We start from the raw sequence: 19406 nt of genomic DNA, 5'->3' as shown, positions 1-19406 counted from the left end.
ACCCCCTTGAATACATCCAAAGTAGAGATGTCACTGTTATGGACAATTAGGACATGCTGTCTGCAGCACCTTTATACATAAGCACTCTCCACACACACTCAATGATACCCACTGAAGTACTGTATGTGTAGAGATGTCCCTATTATACATTCATTGACATACCGCTGTTTGCACCATGTTTATTCGCCGCGATCTCATCTCTTTCACAAAGCCAAATACATCAATATTTGTTTCATATTCATCATCAAGATCATCGAGAATTTTATCTATGGCAATAAATACTCCAGTACGACCAACACCAGCGCTATAGGAAGAAAGCAAACGGAAAAATTTACTAGTATTAAAGACATACAACCTGTAACGTATCAATGACCTAAAATAAGTATTATCCATCCACTAAAACGAGCTCATGTCCCAACACAAAATCAAGTGTTTATAAAACTGGGAGAAGCACACCAAGTGGGAAATTTTGGCAATTTCAACTTCTGCTACAACACTGAACTTTCACTGAACTTCCACTGAACTGCTACGACACTGAAATTACACTGAACTGCTACGACACTGAGCTTCCACTTCTGTTACGACACTGAACTTCCACTTCTGCTACGACACTAAACTTCCACTGAACTGCTACGACACTGAACTACCACCGAACTGCTAAGACACTTAACTTCCCAGACAAATAGATCTCGTGTACTATCAATAGTAGCTTACTATGACTTCACACGTCAGCAAATACGTAAACAATAAAACTATGTTCATGCATGTTATTAGTGCAAGCTTTTAATGCATGCATTTCAATATACTATAAATAGTCCAGAGAGAGAAGAGGTTTGAACCATTTCAAACCGTCCTCCCTCAACTAAATCCTACACTGGTTGCCAAGCATATAAAATTCCTGACAAAAAAAGGCAAAGACAAATAGACAACCGTAAACAGCAACAACATTCAATTCAAACATGAGCATCCCCAGGTACAAAATCGTCTTGCATTCATTCTTGTTGGCAACATAGTCAAAACTATTGCAGCGAGGAGAAAGGCTAGTACTTTAAACTACACATCTTATCACTAACCAACAATGCATGATTATATTAAGAATAACTACACATGTTATCACTAATGTACAATGGATGATTATGTTAAGATTTACTACACATGTCATCACTAACCTACAGTGAAGGATTATTTTAAGATTTACTACACATGCAGGACCGAAACTAGAACGCTAATTGGGGTGGGGGGGTGAATATTCATATTTAGCACTGCCCAACTGGTTTTTTTGGTTAGCGATTTTATTTTCAAAAGAAATCAGCAGGACAGAACCGAATATATGAATATTCACCCCCCCCCCTCTCAATTAACGTCTAGTTTTGGCACATGTTATCACTAACCTACAATGGATGACGGCAAAACCGGCTTTTGTCTTGTGATAAGATTTGAAATGCTTCCTAAATGTCAATAGTTGTGTTGGATGACGAGGCACGCCATAGTCCGGCCATGAAATGTAATGAAACTGCTGAACTTTGTGATGCTCACCATCCTATAACAATAACAACAAACACTAGGTACTAACACTTAAAGGTAAAAGATAAAAAAAAACATCAGCGTCCGATTTGTCCCTTCGTCGCGTGGAACGACCGACGACATTATTCCTTTAACAATAATTTCAAAGTGAAAACAAAGAATAGATTATTTCACAAAGTACGGCATAGATTGTGATTGATACATTCCTAAGGGTTCACTCCAAGCTTATGACATAAGGGTCTGTCAGCAATGAGGTGGACACACCATACTTCTGTTGCAGAACAAGGTAAAAGATAACGTGGACAACGGCAAAATGAAGGTAACCGTTAAAAATAGAGGAAAATTCTTTCATAACGATTTATCTCGCAGTCTTTCAGTAGTATCAAGAAAGACGTCTTTGTAAATTTCTGATTAATTAGTGCATACACAGGTAAATCAATAATATAGAAAAACGACCGACCACAATTCCCTCTTACACATGCAGCCTCATGGAGGTTTGCTCTAAGACTGACTTACCTTACTCACTACTGCAGACCTCAAGACGTAATCAGCAAAAGCTTTAGTCTTGGTGATGGTCACCTGGATCGTACCGTATATCTTGGATTCATCTGGCCAATACTTTTCACATTTCACCTGAGAGGAAAAGCACGATGTATGTACAATTTGAATCATTTAATTCGTTATCACGATTCAAAATGACACGAAAATATTTATTCTATAAAATGAAAGTTCTCTAAAACGGTAGTTATTATTTGCCAGTTTGATTCTCTAACTGTTGGCGCTTTTATGGAATGTAAATTAAATAATTTATGTCGACACAATGGTCCCACCAAGTGTAACCACGTATGCAAGTTTTTAACCAGATTCGGACGGATGAGTTTAAACAACACCCCCCCCCTGTTCTAAACTTTTAAGCTAAATAAAGCAGGTGGAAGAGTCTAAACTCGTCAGACCAAACCTACTGAAAAAAAGCATATGTATGGCCACACTGTTCAAACCTTTCCCATTTCTTTTAATGTCGTCAACATCACAATAGTTGGACACTTGTGTTCGAATATCATCCTCCAAAAGTCGTTGACTGTTTTGGGTTTGGGTCCTGAAAGAAGGAGAACAAAGAGAAGGAATTTCGTTATAGCATATGAACGATAAAATGTAAGTCAATTTAGTTTGATAAAAATCGAAAAAAGTATAATGATGCATGGTCGCCTCAAGTTCTTTCGTTCTCGTTTAACGAATTAATAATGTACGTATTTACCTAATTAGAATTTAATATTCAAATTTAAAGGTTGTATTACAATTAATACGTCTTTACAAGTCGCATGTACTGGTAATATTAGCTCAGAATAAAAATTATACAGAAGAGCCACTCAGGTGTGCACCGCATCCTTACGGCCGCCATCATTCCAGCAAGATACTTACGGTTTTTCACTTTTTTCCAACCGCTGCAATTACAAGACGTCATTTCTTCACAATGAAATTGAAAATAATTCAATAGAAGAATTGACGTTCGGTCATTTTAGTGGTTGGGAACAAGTGAAAAGCCCTAAATATCTTGCTGGAATAATGGCTTTATATGCGCGGCACAACATGCGCGAGGACAAAAATATCAAAGGCTCCGATACGAGTGACCCTTCTGTAGATTCCACATTCTGTGGTATTACAGACAATCCCGAATGTTGGTTTGAAATAATAAAAATCACCACATAGTATTCCAAAAACACAAAAACATTTAATTTACACAATACTTGACATTATGTGAAACACTGGCTAAAGCATTTTGGCAATCATAGTATTACAATGCAAGTTTTACTCAACCTCCCTTGGCTTTTGTGTACATTTGATGACTAAGTAAGCTCACTAACATGGTTTTACTTATAAATAATCTCTAACAACGCAATGATAAGTAACTGCATATCTTTTGACACTAATGTGGTACACCTTGAAATTATTGAATAAACAATCATTTCGCATTCAAAACCTCCTTTAGAACTAGAAAAGGCACGTGCGATAGTACCTTTTTACATACCTTGGGTCGCGATGTAATAATTGTCAGTTTTGCTCTGAAATTTAAACGTAGAAAGGTTAAACAACAATTGCATGGAGTCTATAGGGCTGTTTACATGATCCCGGCAAGCCGTGTTTCAGCGAGGCGTGAAATGATTTTGAGGTATTGAAAGGAGTCGAAACTTCAAGCGTAAAAATTACAACTGTTTGTTTAAGCACCACAAGTCATTCCTGTTGTAGTTCTCAAATTAAACCAAATTGGTTGTTGTAATTTTAAATGTTTTGTGTAGTTATTAAACCAGAATATTGTGAAATTGCCAGAGAAGATTTATCTGATGAAGAGTATTGAATCTTTTCCATTTGCCAAAATCATTTAACGCTTGACTGAACCCGTATAAACCCGGGCTTATGTAATCAGCCCATATATCAGTAAGCAACCGTTCACTTACATTATTCGAACGACAATCAACATACAGGATGTGCCAAAAGAACGGAGCCCACACAAATAATTATGTATGTATTAAAATGAAATCTGCACAAAATAATTTAGTCTGCAACAGCTGTTTGTTCCGCCTGGTTGATTTGTTTACACGCTAGTCTGTCAATGTTCAATGTAAATCACGGAAAGTACGATTACGTTTTTGTGGCCGTTTTAACATTGTTAATGTCGCTTTGATTTTACAAAGATTTTGCGTTATAAATTGAGATGAAAGTACGTGTATGATAGTACGTACTTTACCTTGCTTCAGTAATACTGTGTACAAACTCTATGAAATCCCAGAGGTGCAGAACTGTCAAGTTCATCCAACAGCATGTGAATGCTATTGTGATAGTATTGTGCATAGTAACTTCGGCACATATAAAATTAGTTTGTGTGGGTTCCGTTTTTCGGGGGACACCCTGTATATGGTTAAATTAATGAACAAAAGCTTTGTAGAACACTTACGTCGACAAATGAAGCATTAATATAGTCAGTTTTTTCATCTCCGGAGAGTATCACACGAGAATGGTCGTCTAAATGAAACGGCCTTCATTAGTAATGCATGGTTCTGAGACTAATAATCAATATTGCTCCGTTTATATTAGTAGTAAGATTTATTAGTCAATAATCTTACATCTGACTGCGTTTCAATCAGTTTTCGTCATTATGGTATAGTTTTTTCGTCCATAATCTCACACATGACTGTGCTTTCACACAAGTTTCGGAATATTGAAAGTTTCTTGGCTAATAATCTTACATGTGACAGCGTTTCCATATCGGTTTTTTGAAGTATTGTGAGGTTTCTTCGCGACATCCCAATTGGACATTTGACCATTTGGTAAATCCTGTAAAAAATCAAAATCATTTAAGTGTTACACCAAATGTGTGACAGTGTCAAAAAAAACGTGTGAAAGTTTGGGTAGTTTGATTGGACAGACGATTAACTGTGACAACGGAAAAATTTCTTATATTATGAGATAAGAACTTGCAGTTTTACGTACTTTTTATATACGTAAGTAGATCGTTTGTACAATTACTACGAGCTTTCAATGATAAGCTCTCGTCTCTTACAACGAAAACCTAAGTAAAACCTTTCAATTAAATGCGCATGCGCTTAACTCAATGATAGCTGGTGCAACATTACCTCGAACTCTAACTTTAGTTCCTTCATGTTGTTATGCTTCAGTTTCCTCACGTGTCTCTCGAACATTGCTATGGGAATTGGTTGACGATCCTTGGCGGTAATAGCTTAAAGAGTACACAAAGGAAAACATCAACAGGAGAGAAAATAAGTATGTTATTATCTTTAAACAAAGAACGTCATTTAAAAAGTTTACAAGCGCAATGAAGAGGGTTTACTCTATTTCAGTAACAAATGTAAATAATTTTGCTTGTATAAGACGTAAAGAATGTGAAACTAAGTTAACACAAAGGAAACAAAGTAACACACATGAAAATATCTAAGTCACACACATGGAACTAAAAACACACATGAAACTAAGCAACGCACATAAAACTATAAGTAAAATACATGAAAATATTAACACACCGTGAAACTAAGTAATACACACAAAATCAAGTAACACGTGTGAAAATTGACACATGAAATTAACCAACACAAACGAAACTAAGTAACACGAAGTAAAGCTCTAAGCTATTGCAGACAAAAAACTTGTCATCACAAAAAGCCACAAAAACGTGTTAAAATAGACAACACACAAACTGATGTTGCCAATCGATTTTATAAATATTACCAGCATTGTTCTCGTAAACTTTCTCTTCATTCAGGAGAAGAACTGATTCATCCTGTCTGTTCATCGGGCTATTGATGTTATCAGGAGTGTTGATATTTCCAATGTTATGGCTTCCAACAAATACTTGATTCATTACAGATGGTCCGTGATTTCTGACCTTTTCTACATTTGATTTTTTAACGGACCCAGAACGTTTCCTTCCATTACGCCGTCTAAGAGGGGGAAATTTAAAAGGTGTTGACACCAAACGGAAGCTGAATTTTAATTCTGGAAGATGGAAAACTGGTACGTAGATATTTAATGTTGGAAAACTGGTACGTAATTATTTAATGATGGAAAACTGGTACGTAGTTATTTAATGTTGGAAAACTGGTACGTAATTATTTAATGATGGAAAACTGGTACGTAATTATTTAATGATAGAAAACTGGTACGTAATTATTTAATGATGGAAAACTGGTACGTAGTTATTTAATGATGGAAAACTGGTACGTAATTATTTAATGATGGAAAACTGGTACGTAATTATTTAATGATGGAAAACTGGTACGTAATTATTTAATGATGGAAAACTGGTACGTAATTATTTAATGTTGGAAAACTGGTACGTAGTTATTTAATGTTGGAAAACTGGTACGTAGTTATTTAATGTTGGAAAACTGGTACGTAATTATTTAATGTTGGAAAACTGGTACGTAATTATTTAATGTTGAAAACTGGTACGTAATTATTTAATGTTGGAAAACTGGTACATAATTATTTAATGATGGAAAACTGGTACGTAATTATTTAATGTTGGAAAACTGGCACGTTAAAAAATCCCAAAGTAATAATCATACCTTCTCACAAACAGAATGACCAATACGATAAGAACAATGACCAAAACAGCAGCCACAACTGCACCTGCAATAGCTCCAGGATTTCCGCCGTCTATAAGATGAAAATGAATGATAAAAAATAAAACGCAAATAAAAACATTAAGTGTACAAGGGGTGAACAAAAATGTTTCTATTCTACATCGCTTTGATTGGCACTATTGTAACGCATCATAAAATCGTTGTAAACATTTTTTCATAATTTATCTCCTAAGTAAAAAATGGTTATAATTTGCGCTTTTGGAACGAAAATGGCGGCAAGATGCCCATGTGACCCATTCTACCCAATCACCTTTATCATAATACAAAATGCAGAGAGCAATACAACTCTTACAAATACAGGGCTCTGGTACCAACTATAAAGAAAACATGGCAACCTAAAGGTATGAATAGATAACTTGATATTGCAGTACATTATATTCGTTTGCGTGTGTTCCAACATCACAATGATCACAAACGCGCAAGTGGAGCTGTATTAAAATATCTTACAACTAACTAGGTACATGTGATGCAACGGACAAAGTCTAAACCATTTGCCACTTTTAAACATTATGGAGAACTTACAAGCAGAAGTAAATCGTTCGATAAAAATTAAGTGAAAACAACAAATGATGTCGAGCTTTTTAAATGCTGCAAAATGGATTAAATGAATGACCAACGAAGCCAGTCAAAAACATGACATGATGTTCTATACCAAAAATATGCGCGCAACATTATTTTTTTTAATTGCTTTGTCAAAGTTATTGTTATATATCCTTGACATCTTAGTTTGTTAATTTTTAATTTCAATCTTTTTCATTTCTACACATGTCTCAAATTTGACAAGTTAAAATTCTTAAACAATCCTTTTCAATGGGTGGGGGTGGGGGTGAGAGTGGGCACTTTTTGCACCCCCTGCGGCTTTTTGCACATTGCGTGTACATGTTATTGATTATAAACAGAACATGCAATTTCTAACACATTACATATGTCTGTCATAAATTCCTTTTCCTTCTCCCAAAAGGATGAAATTTCATACAAATGACCTGGAAACTTTCAAAAAAGTATGAATTGAAGCAGTAACTGGCTTAAACATCCATATCTTATGTACGGTAGTTTATTTTTGAACGCAATGCAATTAGAATACAGATGTACAAAATCCTTGCCTCAGTTACTTGTTGAACCTCTGCTGCATCATCAAACAAAATCACTATCCATTATCAAGAATTTTCAGACACTTGGTAAAACGAACTTTGCAACGATCTTGAAACATTACACTTCAGACATCCATAAATTTCACATAAGCTATTGATAGCAAACACCAACCTGATGACTTCCGCTTTTGGGCAGTTGCTACCACTGGACTCCAGTCCGTAGAATAATAATCCCCCTGAAGCAAAGTGAACATTCATATCTGAATAAAAAATGTTGTTATTAATGCAGGGAAAAAGGTATTGAAAAGATCGCACCTGATCGTTTAAGAAAACGCGTTGAAATATTCTGTAGTTAGTGCCGGGCTTCAGCGGCCCATTATAATAAATTTTACCATTAGAACGCCGTCTTCTTGTCCCTGCAAGACTTGTGTTTCCGCTATCCCCAAGTGTGAACTCAGACTTAAAATTTCCGCGAGACATTACGGCGGCAATATACGGCGTTGGTTGCGTGGCGGCAATGGCCTCAGAATAAGTCATTAAGTCTGTGTTTTTGAAGTTAGAAGTGAAACGATTCTCTTCTTCGCCATATTCCATCACTACTACGACGAAATATCTGCAAATTGAAGGCAAAACATTTTTAAAAATACACGCATACCCTCTGCTTTCGTCAATTGTCCAAATACAAGTTGTACATCTAGGCACTGCCCTAAAAAACTGAGCAGCTGTTTAGACCTCCCCAATCCTCTCATTAAAACTATTGTCCTATATGTACTTGAGCAAAGAGTTTCCAAAAAAACTCAAAAAAAGTCAAAAAATAGTTCTTTGTTCCTTACAGCATGTAAAAATTGACCCTGAGGTAGCTACAAACCGATATTCCAAAGTTGGATTTTGCAAAAAATAAGTCAATGTATTTCCAATCTGCGTCGTGGGCAGTACAGGTGCCACTAAAATTGAAAGTAGAATAAATTTATCACCCTAATCAAAACTTTACTTCAACGATAAACAACTTACCTCCATTTGAAAATGCCCATGTACTATTGCTGTAAATTCCAGATCCCACTATCGTAGACGCTAAAACGCGAACATAATATTTTGTCTCTGGCTTCACATTATTAATTATTTGAAAATGCTGTTCCTTGGTGGTATAGTTCGTTGAACACGTTTCATTCTCCAATTGCGTAATACAAACAGTGTAACTGACTATCTTTCCGTTTCTTTTGATTACATCAGGTGGCTTCCACGTGACTGATAACGATGAACTGTTGATGGCGAAAATGTTAACATTTAAAGGTAGACCTTCGGGAACTGAACAAAAATGAAAAACACATCTTTTAAAGATTCATCTAAAACAGTAAAAACACTTTAAAAAGAAATCCCAACCAGTGTACTGTCATTACTAACTTATATAAAACACAAAAGAAAATCATGATTGACACAAGAGTCCACCAGCAAACGATTTTAGCTCTCAAAATTCGTCCACGACAATAAAACCATCAATGCAAACAAAACCAAAATGAATGCACAAATAATATGAGCTCACCATCTTCAGCAGTGGTAAAACTAGCTTTAATTGATCCACCAAAACCTTCAGAGTTGCCAGCGGTTACATTTATCACATACGTTGTGTAAGGAATGAGATTCTCTAATTTGTAAGGTTTAATTAGAGTTGCTTCCCAAGTTTTTTTAAAAATAACGACAGTATCCTTCAGCACTATTAATCGAACTTTGGTCAGAGGATTCAAGATATTTGTGCCAAGTTTCATACCAGTGATTTCGGGATCTTTCCAGGTTATCTTGAGGTATCTTGATGCAACTTCATTCACAGTAAGATGTGTTGGTTTGTGTGGTAGCATGTCTGAATGATAAAAGAAAAAAAAAAGGTAAACTTGGTATCATTGCATTTTGAGATGGATAAAATCATGTGATAAAATAGAATAATTCGTCTGAATTTCATTGATTTCAAAGAAGTGGAACGTCATTATGCTAAGTAAAAACTTCGGAAATTGTGGAAAAACGAAACATGTAGTGCAACACTGAAGTCTGAGATCGCAATGTTAAGATTTGCCTTCTTTATTCGTTGTTTCCATGGGACATGCATAGAATGCCCCAAATAAGAAAATTTCACGTGTTTAGTTAATTTTAAGAGCAAGTTTATATATAGTATATTAATACCTCCTTTACAGAGCAAAGCAAACCAGACATATTTTCACTCCTTACCTCCCCCACAAACTTCAATTCGTAAACACGGTTTACCAATAGACTTCGCCGGAACTATTCGCAAGCTTTTAGCTTTAATGCCACGAGAAAATTTCTCTATAGCTACATCATTGTAACCATTCCAATTTTGTTGTATAATCTGAAACAAGAGAAAATAATGACTTACGTATTTGGGTAGGGAAAGGTTGAGAAAGTTAGAGAAAAGTCGGGTTTGTTTGACGCTCTAAACGGGATAGTGGCTAATGGATCTTCTGAATATCTTTTCAAAGCCACAAACTGCAAATTAAACTTGAAGAGTTAAACGCGAGGAAAGAATCTGTTGGTTCATATTGCCACAAACTGATTGTTAAAGTTACAATCTTGTTTCAGCCGACGATTAATTAGTAAAGTTACCAAAACGAAATTTGGAGACAGCAGAATTCTTATAAAAAAGAATAAAAGTAAATCGAAGATAACTACCGCTAAGGTTGTTATAACGTCAGTCAACATAAAACCAACAGTCCTTCTCTGGACTCTATTAACCTGGACGATCTACATCGAAATACTCCCGAGTTAAAACCACTTACTTCATACTAGTATTCATAAAGAAAAAGGTTGTAATAGTTTTCCTTAATTTTTTAAAGTTTTATTGCGTTTGCTGTAGTTTTCAATGTCCGCATTGAAAGGTAAACGACTCTTCCTGAATGCACGTTTATTTATTTCAATTAAATTTGTTAATTTTACGCTACAAAATCTTGATGTTGTATCGAGTGGAAACTTTAGTCCTCTCTAGAATTGCTTTCTGAAATAAACAATCAACTTTATTGTCAGAAACCTAAGTAAAACGCGAGATGGCAATGTAGGCAGCCATGTTTTTCGCAACTTGCTATCTATCGCTTTACTATATTTACTATTTTTGACTAGACTAGCCAGTAAAATTAAAGCATTTGCTATAGAATACTGGTATGGTTCAACAAAATATAATTAGAAAAGTTTTTTGTTACCTTTTGGTATTTTTCAGAGTTCCAATTAACACCGTCAATGTTTGTAAGCAAATGATATTCAGTTATAAAGCTTGAACTTGAACTGTCTCCAAAGATTGCGATAGCGTTAACTGTATAAAGACTTGGGAAATTCAGTTGAAGATAATGATTGCCATCAGCAGCAGGAGCACACCACGAACTGCCACTGGATATTCTTGCAGCTTTTGCGCTATGGTCCTGGGTCGAGGCAGCAAACAAAGAGTCCGGGAACTTCTGTGTGTTTTGTAAGAGCGGATCATCACAAACATGACCTGAGGTGACAAAATAATTATTGAGTAGATGGTTTGAACCCGGGAGTATCGTTACATGTTTGTAATGTAGATCGTCCAGGTTGGTATAGTCCTGAGAAAGTTGTTGTTGTTGAGTGGCGTTTCGACAACCTTAGCGGTAGTCATCTTCAGAGTCAAAATGACTCTTCATCAAAATAAACATGTTTCAACATCTCGTGATGCCATACTGAGACACAATTTATACACTTATGAATAGATTATTATATTACAATGAAATAGTGGTTAGAATTAATGATGAAAGTATTTACAGGCTGAATACAGTGTTAAAACGAAAAACTTGAATGTTGAGATTAGGGTTAGTTTTGTTAATGTGAAGTGCTTCTTTGATTTTGAGTGCGAATGTAGTATCTGCAGTGTCGATGATTTTAAAGCAAGAGGGTGAATAGTTAGTTTTGCATGAAGGTGATTTTAAAAAAGTGTCGAAAGATATGTGAGTTTTTTGTCAGTTGTGGTGTGTTCCTTGATTCTGGTGTAACTAGTAACTACTGTAACTAGTTATATCAACAAACAACAAACGAACATTAAATTTTCTTTCGAAACTGAATAACAAAACCTACTACATTTTCTAGACATTTCATTAACAAAATCACATGACACCTATACAACGTCGACGTATCATAAACCAACCTACACGTGACTATTGACGAACTACTTCAGTTTCACACAACTTTCATACAAGACTGGATTAATACGCACACTTGTAGACAGAGCATACAAAATTAACAACACCGACAATGACTTTCTACAAGACCTTAAGAACATCACATCTATTTTATTACGCAACTCTTTGCCACTACACTTCATCAACAAAACTATCAAACGATATCTCCATGAAAAAACTAATACTAACTGCAAAGCAAACACCAAAACATCCGACATAACAATCACGACCAACAACATCGAACAGTCCATAAAAACTCTTTACTTTAAACTACCGTACATCGGACATCATTCACGACTCACACAACACAGACTTACAAACATCATCAAATGCTTCTGCACTGACATTAAAATCCGACTAATTTTCACTTCTTTCAAAATCAAAAACTACTTCTCATTCCAAGATCATATCCCTGATTCTATTAAATTTATGGTGGTATACCAATTCGATTGTGTGGGATGTAATTCCCGATATATTGGCGAAACTTCCCGTCATTTATCCTCCAGAATCAGGGATCACACCACAACTGACAAAAACTCACATATCTTTCGACACCTTTTAAAATCACCTTCATGCAAAACTAACTATTCACCCTCTTGCTTTAAAATCATCGACACTGCACATACTGCATTCGCACTCAAAATCAAAGAAGCACTTCACATTAACAACACAAACCATAATCTAAACGTTCAAGTTTTCGTTTTAACACTATATTCAGCCTGTAAATACTTTCATCATTAATTCTAACCACTATTTCATTGTAATATAATAATCTATTCATAAGTGTATAAATTGTATCACAGTATCATATTACTCATATACATTTATCACATACATAATACTCCTTATTATACTGAAGATGGCATCATGAGATGTTGAAACATGTTTATTTTAAAAAATCTTGTCGTTTTTATTAAATGAGTATATTTTATCCTAAAAAAATATTGAAATATCAAGCTTTATTTTTTTCCCGAAACTTACATTTTAAAATTGAATACTCGGAACAGCCACTACTTGGTGTAACCGTACATAGAAATGAAGGTGCCACAGTAGCTCTGCAGTTTACTTCTCCAGCTTTAGACATTGAACTACGGGAAGTCTTCCCCATTATTTGATCGGCTTTAGGGTAGCCAAGAAAACGACAAACATTATCTTTGACATTTTCCAAGGAACTTTTACAGACAGCGAAATCCCTGTCATCTTTAGTAAAAAGTTTCATAAAACCTTCGCTGGGTAATGTCGACTGTGATAACTGAATATCTTCAACTATAAAAAATCGTAAAAGATCATTAGTTGATGATAACAAGTTGATTAACATGAATATTCTCCTTAGTGATCTTAGTCTGGCAGACATTGAAGTATAACTACATATTTAGTTCATCAAATCAATCAAAAGCACGTTTACATGTCCACATCACTTACTGCAAGTTTCATTGAATGACGTCATGGTAGAGGTACATTGATATTCAAAGTAAAGATATTTGTCCAAACCAAGACAACTTTTTGAAGGGAAAAGATTATCATCGACAGTTACATTACATTCTCGTTTGCCATCACAAAGTCTTTTTAGACGACACGTAACATCAACACTACAGTTGTAATAGTAACTTGAACCACAAACATTTCCTTGGTTCAATCCACGATATTCTGCAGTCTTTACTACCATATATTGTCTTTTACGACAGCTGGCGTACATTATTTTTTGTCGAGCGCAAGTCACGGAACCTATTGAAAACACAAAAAATGTACAAAATGTTAATTAACTTAATAGTGGCATGTCTACAACACTACATTAACAAGTCATAAATGGTCAAAAAACAGGGCTTAAATAAGTTAGTAAGCCCTTTTTCACGAGCTTATACACTTGAGCGCTTAAACACGTGAGGGGACGATGTATGGACTATATTATACTGTTGTTATCTACACAGTAGTTTTCATGTCATAAATGTTGTGATAATAAAAACCCATCACTCCATATAAAACGCTTTAGCATGCACTGGGGTGCACACCCCCAGTGCTAGTCTTGATGTCGACAATAAAATAGTCTTAGTTAGGACCCTGGTCTTCGGGCTTGTGTATGGGCTTGCATGCAAGTGGGCTCTATTACAGGCGGACTTATAGCTACACTCAGTGGCATAATGGTACAAATTGAATTAGACAGTGCCATTGGACAGTGGCAGGCACACGAAAATTCTCAGAAGAGTGGTCAGAAGGTAACTAGCTGTGCACTTTATCACAGTAAGTTTAATAAGCGCTGCATCATACTTAGCTTAAAGTGCCAATGTCCTGTTTTTCAAGTCGGGCTTTTTAGATAGTTCAGATGATTTTGAACATTTTTGCAACATAATTTATATGTCAAAAATTTCATGTGCCTGGATTTTTTCTTGCTGAAAGTTGATAATTTTTTGCTTAGCTGTGACTACAAAAATTATGACGAGAGTCCCGATCTGCCATCAAATCGGGAACACGCGTTTAGAAAACACTATAACAGCTTTCTTGTGTCATTTCACATCGTATTTTGTTTTCATTTGCTTATACATTATAAAACAATATATTACAAAAAAAATCTGCTTATATAGGCCGTTTTCTACACGATCCTATATAAAATATAGTGCAACCTTTACAATGGAGTTCCCGATTTGATGTCAGTTTTCTCATACTGTGGTCAAACGTTAAAAATACTGAAAATCACCAACTAAGAGTGCCGAAAACCCGCAAAGCTGAATTTTTTTAACTATAAAATATATTGCAAAAGTGTTTAAAATCGTCCAAACTGTTAAAGTAACCTAAATCCATAAACAGTACACAAACACTTCAAATTTTAAAATAGAAACAGTGAAATATTTTTGACATATTTCCTACCAAAATGAACTTTCTTGTTTTTTTCATCTTGACAAGACGCCATTCTTAAGGTATGGATCAATTCTTTGTTGGATTCTCGGTGAATTATGTTTAGCAGGTTTTAAACAGCGCAATTTACTTCCAGCCCTTTCGTACCGTAATGCTAAAGCACCCGTAGTAAACTGGTTTTCGCCAGTCAATCGAAACTGCATTAGAAAGACTATAGAAGATCGTAATCTTCTATTGTATTAATTAAATCACAAGAAAACAAGTCTATAGAACATTGTCACCTGACATCATGGCCGACATGTTGGTGTACCAATAAAAATTTTTTTTAATGAAGTTTCTTTTTTTTGAATACCAATATGACCGTTTCTTGTGTGCTGAGCTGATTTCTCATGTTTTCCGTAGCTGATTTACCATGTTTTTTAATAACTTGTGAATATTTAAAATATTTTCATGTGTTTTAAATTTTGGTGGACCGAAATATGAATTAAGAACCAAATAACCCTTACCGAAATGAAATTGCTTTTTAGGTGTAAATTTACAACTAGCCATTTTCAAATAAGGATCAACTCCTTGAATGTCTTTTAGTTCTTTAGAAGTACGAGGTCTTAAACATCGAAATTGATATCCAGCGCGGTCGTACCGCGTTGCTAGACCTCCCCAAGAGGTTTGGGTTACAGCATTGTTGTTGACACAAGCAACGTCATTAATGTTGTGTGTATCAGTGTGGATATATAGCATATCAAGATAGTAACCATTTCCTGCCTTATAAACTCCCTGAAGACAACCTGCTACGTTCAACTTCAATACGGCATCATTATTTAGAAATTTGAACTGAGATGCTGGATGAAGACAGTTGTCGGAAAGCTCCAAGAAGTGAAGTGTCCTTTCTCCCCCAGTTGGTAGTGGATATCTTGACTGTACTATCTTTGTATCATAAATACACTTTCCTGTTTCAACATGTTTCAAGAAAAATCCAGCAATACCTGAGAAAAAAGAAGTCCCCACATAGAACATGACTGGACAAAACTTTTTCAAAAATTCTACTATTTCAAGAAGTTATAGTTTACAAATATCAATAACGGCCGCTTACGGACGAGAAAACTTTTTTTGACAAATTTATATGTGGCAAACGTCTTTTTCCCGTCTGTATGGGACTTTGTAGCAAAGTTTTCTTTGACAAATGCATTTGTTCAAACGCTAGCGTGTCAGCTTTGAATAAATGCATTTGTCGTAAAAATTGCCACATAACTGATTTTCTTCCTCTGTAAGGTCTACAAAGATAATATGACAAATCAACCAAATCTGATATGTTGATACGTACAGACGATCAAAGAAAATTCGCCACCTAAAATTTGACGTAAAAGTTCGTTGCCCGTAGACACGGGATAGCAACTATTTGTCATAGAAAGTTTGTTCGTCTGTAAGGTGCTTTAATAAGCCATAGATGAACAAGAGATAAACAAATAAATTTTGCCAACAACAAAGCACATGTAAAACTATAAATTCAAAAAATCTAAAATAAGTATGTGCTTTGTATTCAGGGGGTGGGTGGTTGAGCACGTAAGTTGAAAGGTTGAACCAGGGCGTGGCCTTCTGACCTTTTAGAAAAATTTAATTCAACAGTGACTCATTTCAAGGAAAATAATGAAAAGCTCTTCGTAGCAATGAACATTGGAGTAGGGGGCTAAGCCACTCCATCCTAATTATTGGAGGGGGTGGGGTTGAAGCCTCTTTACCACACTTTCTACAGCCCATTATACTCACTACAAGTCAGGGAATCTGTACAGATACATTTGAATCATATTTATACACAACCGTCTTACGATTATTAAAACTGTGTTAGGATTAATATATTATATATATTTATACACAATGGTTGACTTCTTTCAAGATAAGATGTTTACTTGTCAAGTCCTTCATTCTGCAATTCTTTGATGTAATGGGTACTATACGGCCTATGTCATATAAACCATAATACTTGTCTATGCAATATGCGTCTGTGAAGACAATATTGATTATTTGACCTGACAAGAACTCTGTTCTAAAATTACCTTTTATAAAATTCATAATCTTTTTGCTAGAAGGAACTTCACCAAAATACAAGCAAAATATGCAAAAGATACACTACTGAGGCGACTAAGCTGTAGTTATACAACTCATTTTGCAATAGCATTTCGAATGAGATATTTGTGAATTGAATCAAAAAGTGAATTAAATTTTGTATAGGGGCACCAGGGGGGTAAAGCCCCTGCACTTTTCTCAGAAGGGAGACAGTGCCCCCCCCCCCTTTGTATTGAAATAGCAAAATTAATATGAAAGAGAATGTTTAGTAATAGTCTATTTTGACTATAAAACATACATATCTACAGAGCAGTGAGTGGACACTAAAGAATCATGTAGGAGTCTTTTGCAATTTTTTTTCATTAGTTTATTATGTTAGTGATTAGACAATAGGCATTGCTAAAATTAAAAATGGCGACTACTTGACAACATGTTGCAGACATTGGTACTCATAATTTCTGAAATGTCAACCCCCCCCCCCACCCATTTTATGTTCCTTCCGATGCCCCTGATTTTGTATGAAGCAGTATAATTTATGCAGCAGTTCAAAAGGATGTGACATAATCTGGAGCAAATTTTTCTTCTATAATGCATAGACTCACACAAGAAGTATGGTATCATACTAGTATCGCACATCTTGTTACCAAGTTCTAACTTTGCCAAAAACCATAGTGAAACTTGTATACATGAAGCTATCAATACTTAATTTAAATTTCTAAAGGTTCGTGAAATTATACATATACAGATTTGTTTAAAATAAAAGTTTCTCCAGATTTTTTATAATTTTTATTGAGCTTTCGACTAGGTGCTTCGGTGCTGACCTGATGAAGGCTAGAAGCACCAAGTCCAAAGCTCAATAAAATTATTTATAAAATCCGAGAAACTTTTATTTTAAACAATGTAATGCCTGGATTACCAATCTTTAAACTTATATACAGATTTATAATAATTTTTCGAATTTTCTAATACAAAACTTCACAGTAAAATTGTAATTGTCGTATAATTGAGAAGAATACATAAACTACGACAGATGGCAACCCACAAAACCCAGTTATAAAATATACAATACCTACACAGACTGCGCGTGTCTGATTTGTTTTACGAAAAAGGCAGGAGGTATGACTTCCTTACAAAACATGCACACATTGTGTAAACACAATTGTAATGAAAGTGTAAACAAAAAACCCAAACAAAGCGATAAAAGATTAAATCAACACATAGCGATGTTATCATTCTTTATCATCATCGTATTAAATTTCGATAATTATAGATTAAAACATGGTCAGCGAGAAATGTCTTTCGAAAATTTATTGACATACAAGAAAAACAACCATCTCATTTTCAATGAAATTTAAAAACCCGAAGGGCATACCTTGATTTCAAAAGCAAACAATGGCAAGCTCTTACCTTGTAAGAGAAAAGCGAAGTTATATTACTTATATACCAGCATCGAGAACCAGAATCCTTTGAATTTCATGGCCGTGTAGTATTTCAGCTTTCAGGACATGTATCAACCAAAATAGGCCGTCAGACGATGTTCTGCATTTACAAGAACGCTGACTCATACGCGGAAGTAAAGAATGTCGAAGTCATCATGAAAAAAATGAAAATACAAGCTTCCTGGCCATGCATATATCTTGTAAAAGCGGATGTTTTAAAGTGAAGTCAAACGGTCAATGATCAGTGTGACGTCTATAAAAGAATAAATTACCATATTAGCAGCTATTGGAGACGATAACCATGGCCGCACTGTTGGTATCGCGAACACAAACATCTAAATATTATTGGTACAGATGAATATTAGTAAATATCATTGCTCTTTACAAAGTAGATTTAAAATCGTCTTCTACTTTTACCATAATTCATAGAGAGTATCCACTCAGTTTAGAAGTGTTCTACAAGTGCTATGTTCTAGCAGTGTCAAGCATAGTGTAGGGAAAATCACGTGGGTGTAGTCATTTTGTGACGATTGTGTTCATTTTGAAACTTATTCCATCTTGCAGTTGCAAGTTCAAATTAGTAAACATCAGTCTGTGTGAATTGAATATCCTTTTGATCAACGTATTTGATATTAACACAAGGGTGTCGAAAGTGTGGGCAAGTTTAAGAAGCCTGAGTTCTTCAGGCTGCCACCATTTATGTTTACTGCTTCAGTCTGCTTGACAAATTGTTTGAACATGTTCTTACAAGATATTTTACAGCTGTGAAAGCCTGTTTGAGAGGCTCTTGATCATGTCAACAAAGTTTTTAAACATATCGAAGGCGCAGCTAAATAAACACAATTGTCTCAAAATGTGTGTAAAAGTGTTGGGAAAAGTGTTGGATAATTGTTGTGAAATAGCGATACGTGTTTTGAACGGCAACTGAACATTGATGAGCTCAACCAGTTTTACAAGAACCTGAATACATAGAGAAGACTTCCAAAAACAAAGGAAAGATGATGGGTGTGCGAAATTATACAGACATTCATTATTATTATTATGAGGTACTCATCTAGATGATTAATTAATGAGATCACAATTCACACACCACCT

General features: G+C 35.1%; 1 protein-coding gene across 7 annotated transcripts in view; it reads right to left on the bottom strand.

Moving 5' to 3' along the window:
• Positions 1–18548, bottom strand: part of LOC124451774 (receptor-type tyrosine-protein phosphatase delta-like) — a 102007-nt gene extending 83459 nt beyond the window's left edge. For 4 of the 7 annotated variants that reach the window (XM_047002367.1, XM_047002364.1, XM_047002366.1 and 1 more), the window contains exons 1-21: positions 18280–18548; positions 15318–15794; positions 13384–13686; positions 12943–13227; positions 10972–11261; positions 9989–10127; positions 9312–9626; positions 8783–9076; positions 8640–8715; positions 8087–8384; positions 7944–8007; positions 6603–6693; positions 5764–5975; positions 5154–5257; positions 4767–4854; positions 4475–4542; positions 3551–3584; positions 2523–2620; positions 2041–2157; positions 1392–1540; positions 163–304 (exon numbers count right to left, since the gene is read on the bottom strand). In XM_047002367.1, the coding sequence (XP_046858323.1) occupies positions 163–304; positions 1392–1540; positions 2041–2157; positions 2523–2620; positions 3551–3584; positions 4475–4542; positions 4767–4854; positions 5154–5257; positions 5764–5975; positions 6603–6693; positions 7944–8007; positions 8087–8384; positions 8640–8715; positions 8783–9076; positions 9312–9626; positions 9989–10127; positions 10972–11261; positions 12943–13227; positions 13384–13686; positions 15318–15549 (3399 nt within the window). In that variant the 5' untranslated portion in view covers positions 15550–15794; positions 18280–18548. Of the gene's footprint in view, positions 1–162; positions 305–1391; positions 1541–2040; positions 2158–2522; positions 2621–3550; positions 3585–4474; positions 4543–4766; positions 4855–5153; positions 5258–5763; positions 5976–6602; positions 6694–7943; positions 8008–8086; positions 8385–8639; positions 8716–8782; positions 9077–9311; positions 9627–9988; positions 10128–10971; positions 11262–12942; positions 13228–13383; positions 13687–14823; positions 15048–15317; positions 15795–18279 lie in introns of those variants that run through there. The other 3 variants (XM_047002368.1, XM_047002365.1, XM_047002369.1) reach the window with 3 other exon arrangements.
• Between the last annotated feature and the right edge of the window lie 858 nt (positions 18549–19406).

The sequence above is a fragment of the Xenia sp. Carnegie-2017 genome, unplaced genomic scaffold, assembly GCF_021976095.1.
Source record: "Xenia sp. Carnegie-2017 unplaced genomic scaffold, XeniaSp_v1 HiC_scaffold_24, whole genome shotgun sequence".
NCBI classification, from domain to species: Eukaryota; Metazoa; Cnidaria; class Anthozoa; order Malacalcyonacea; family Xeniidae; genus Xenia; species Xenia sp. Carnegie-2017.
Note: the sequence above shows the minus strand (reverse complement) of the source record. Positions and strands in the feature narration are given on the sequence as shown.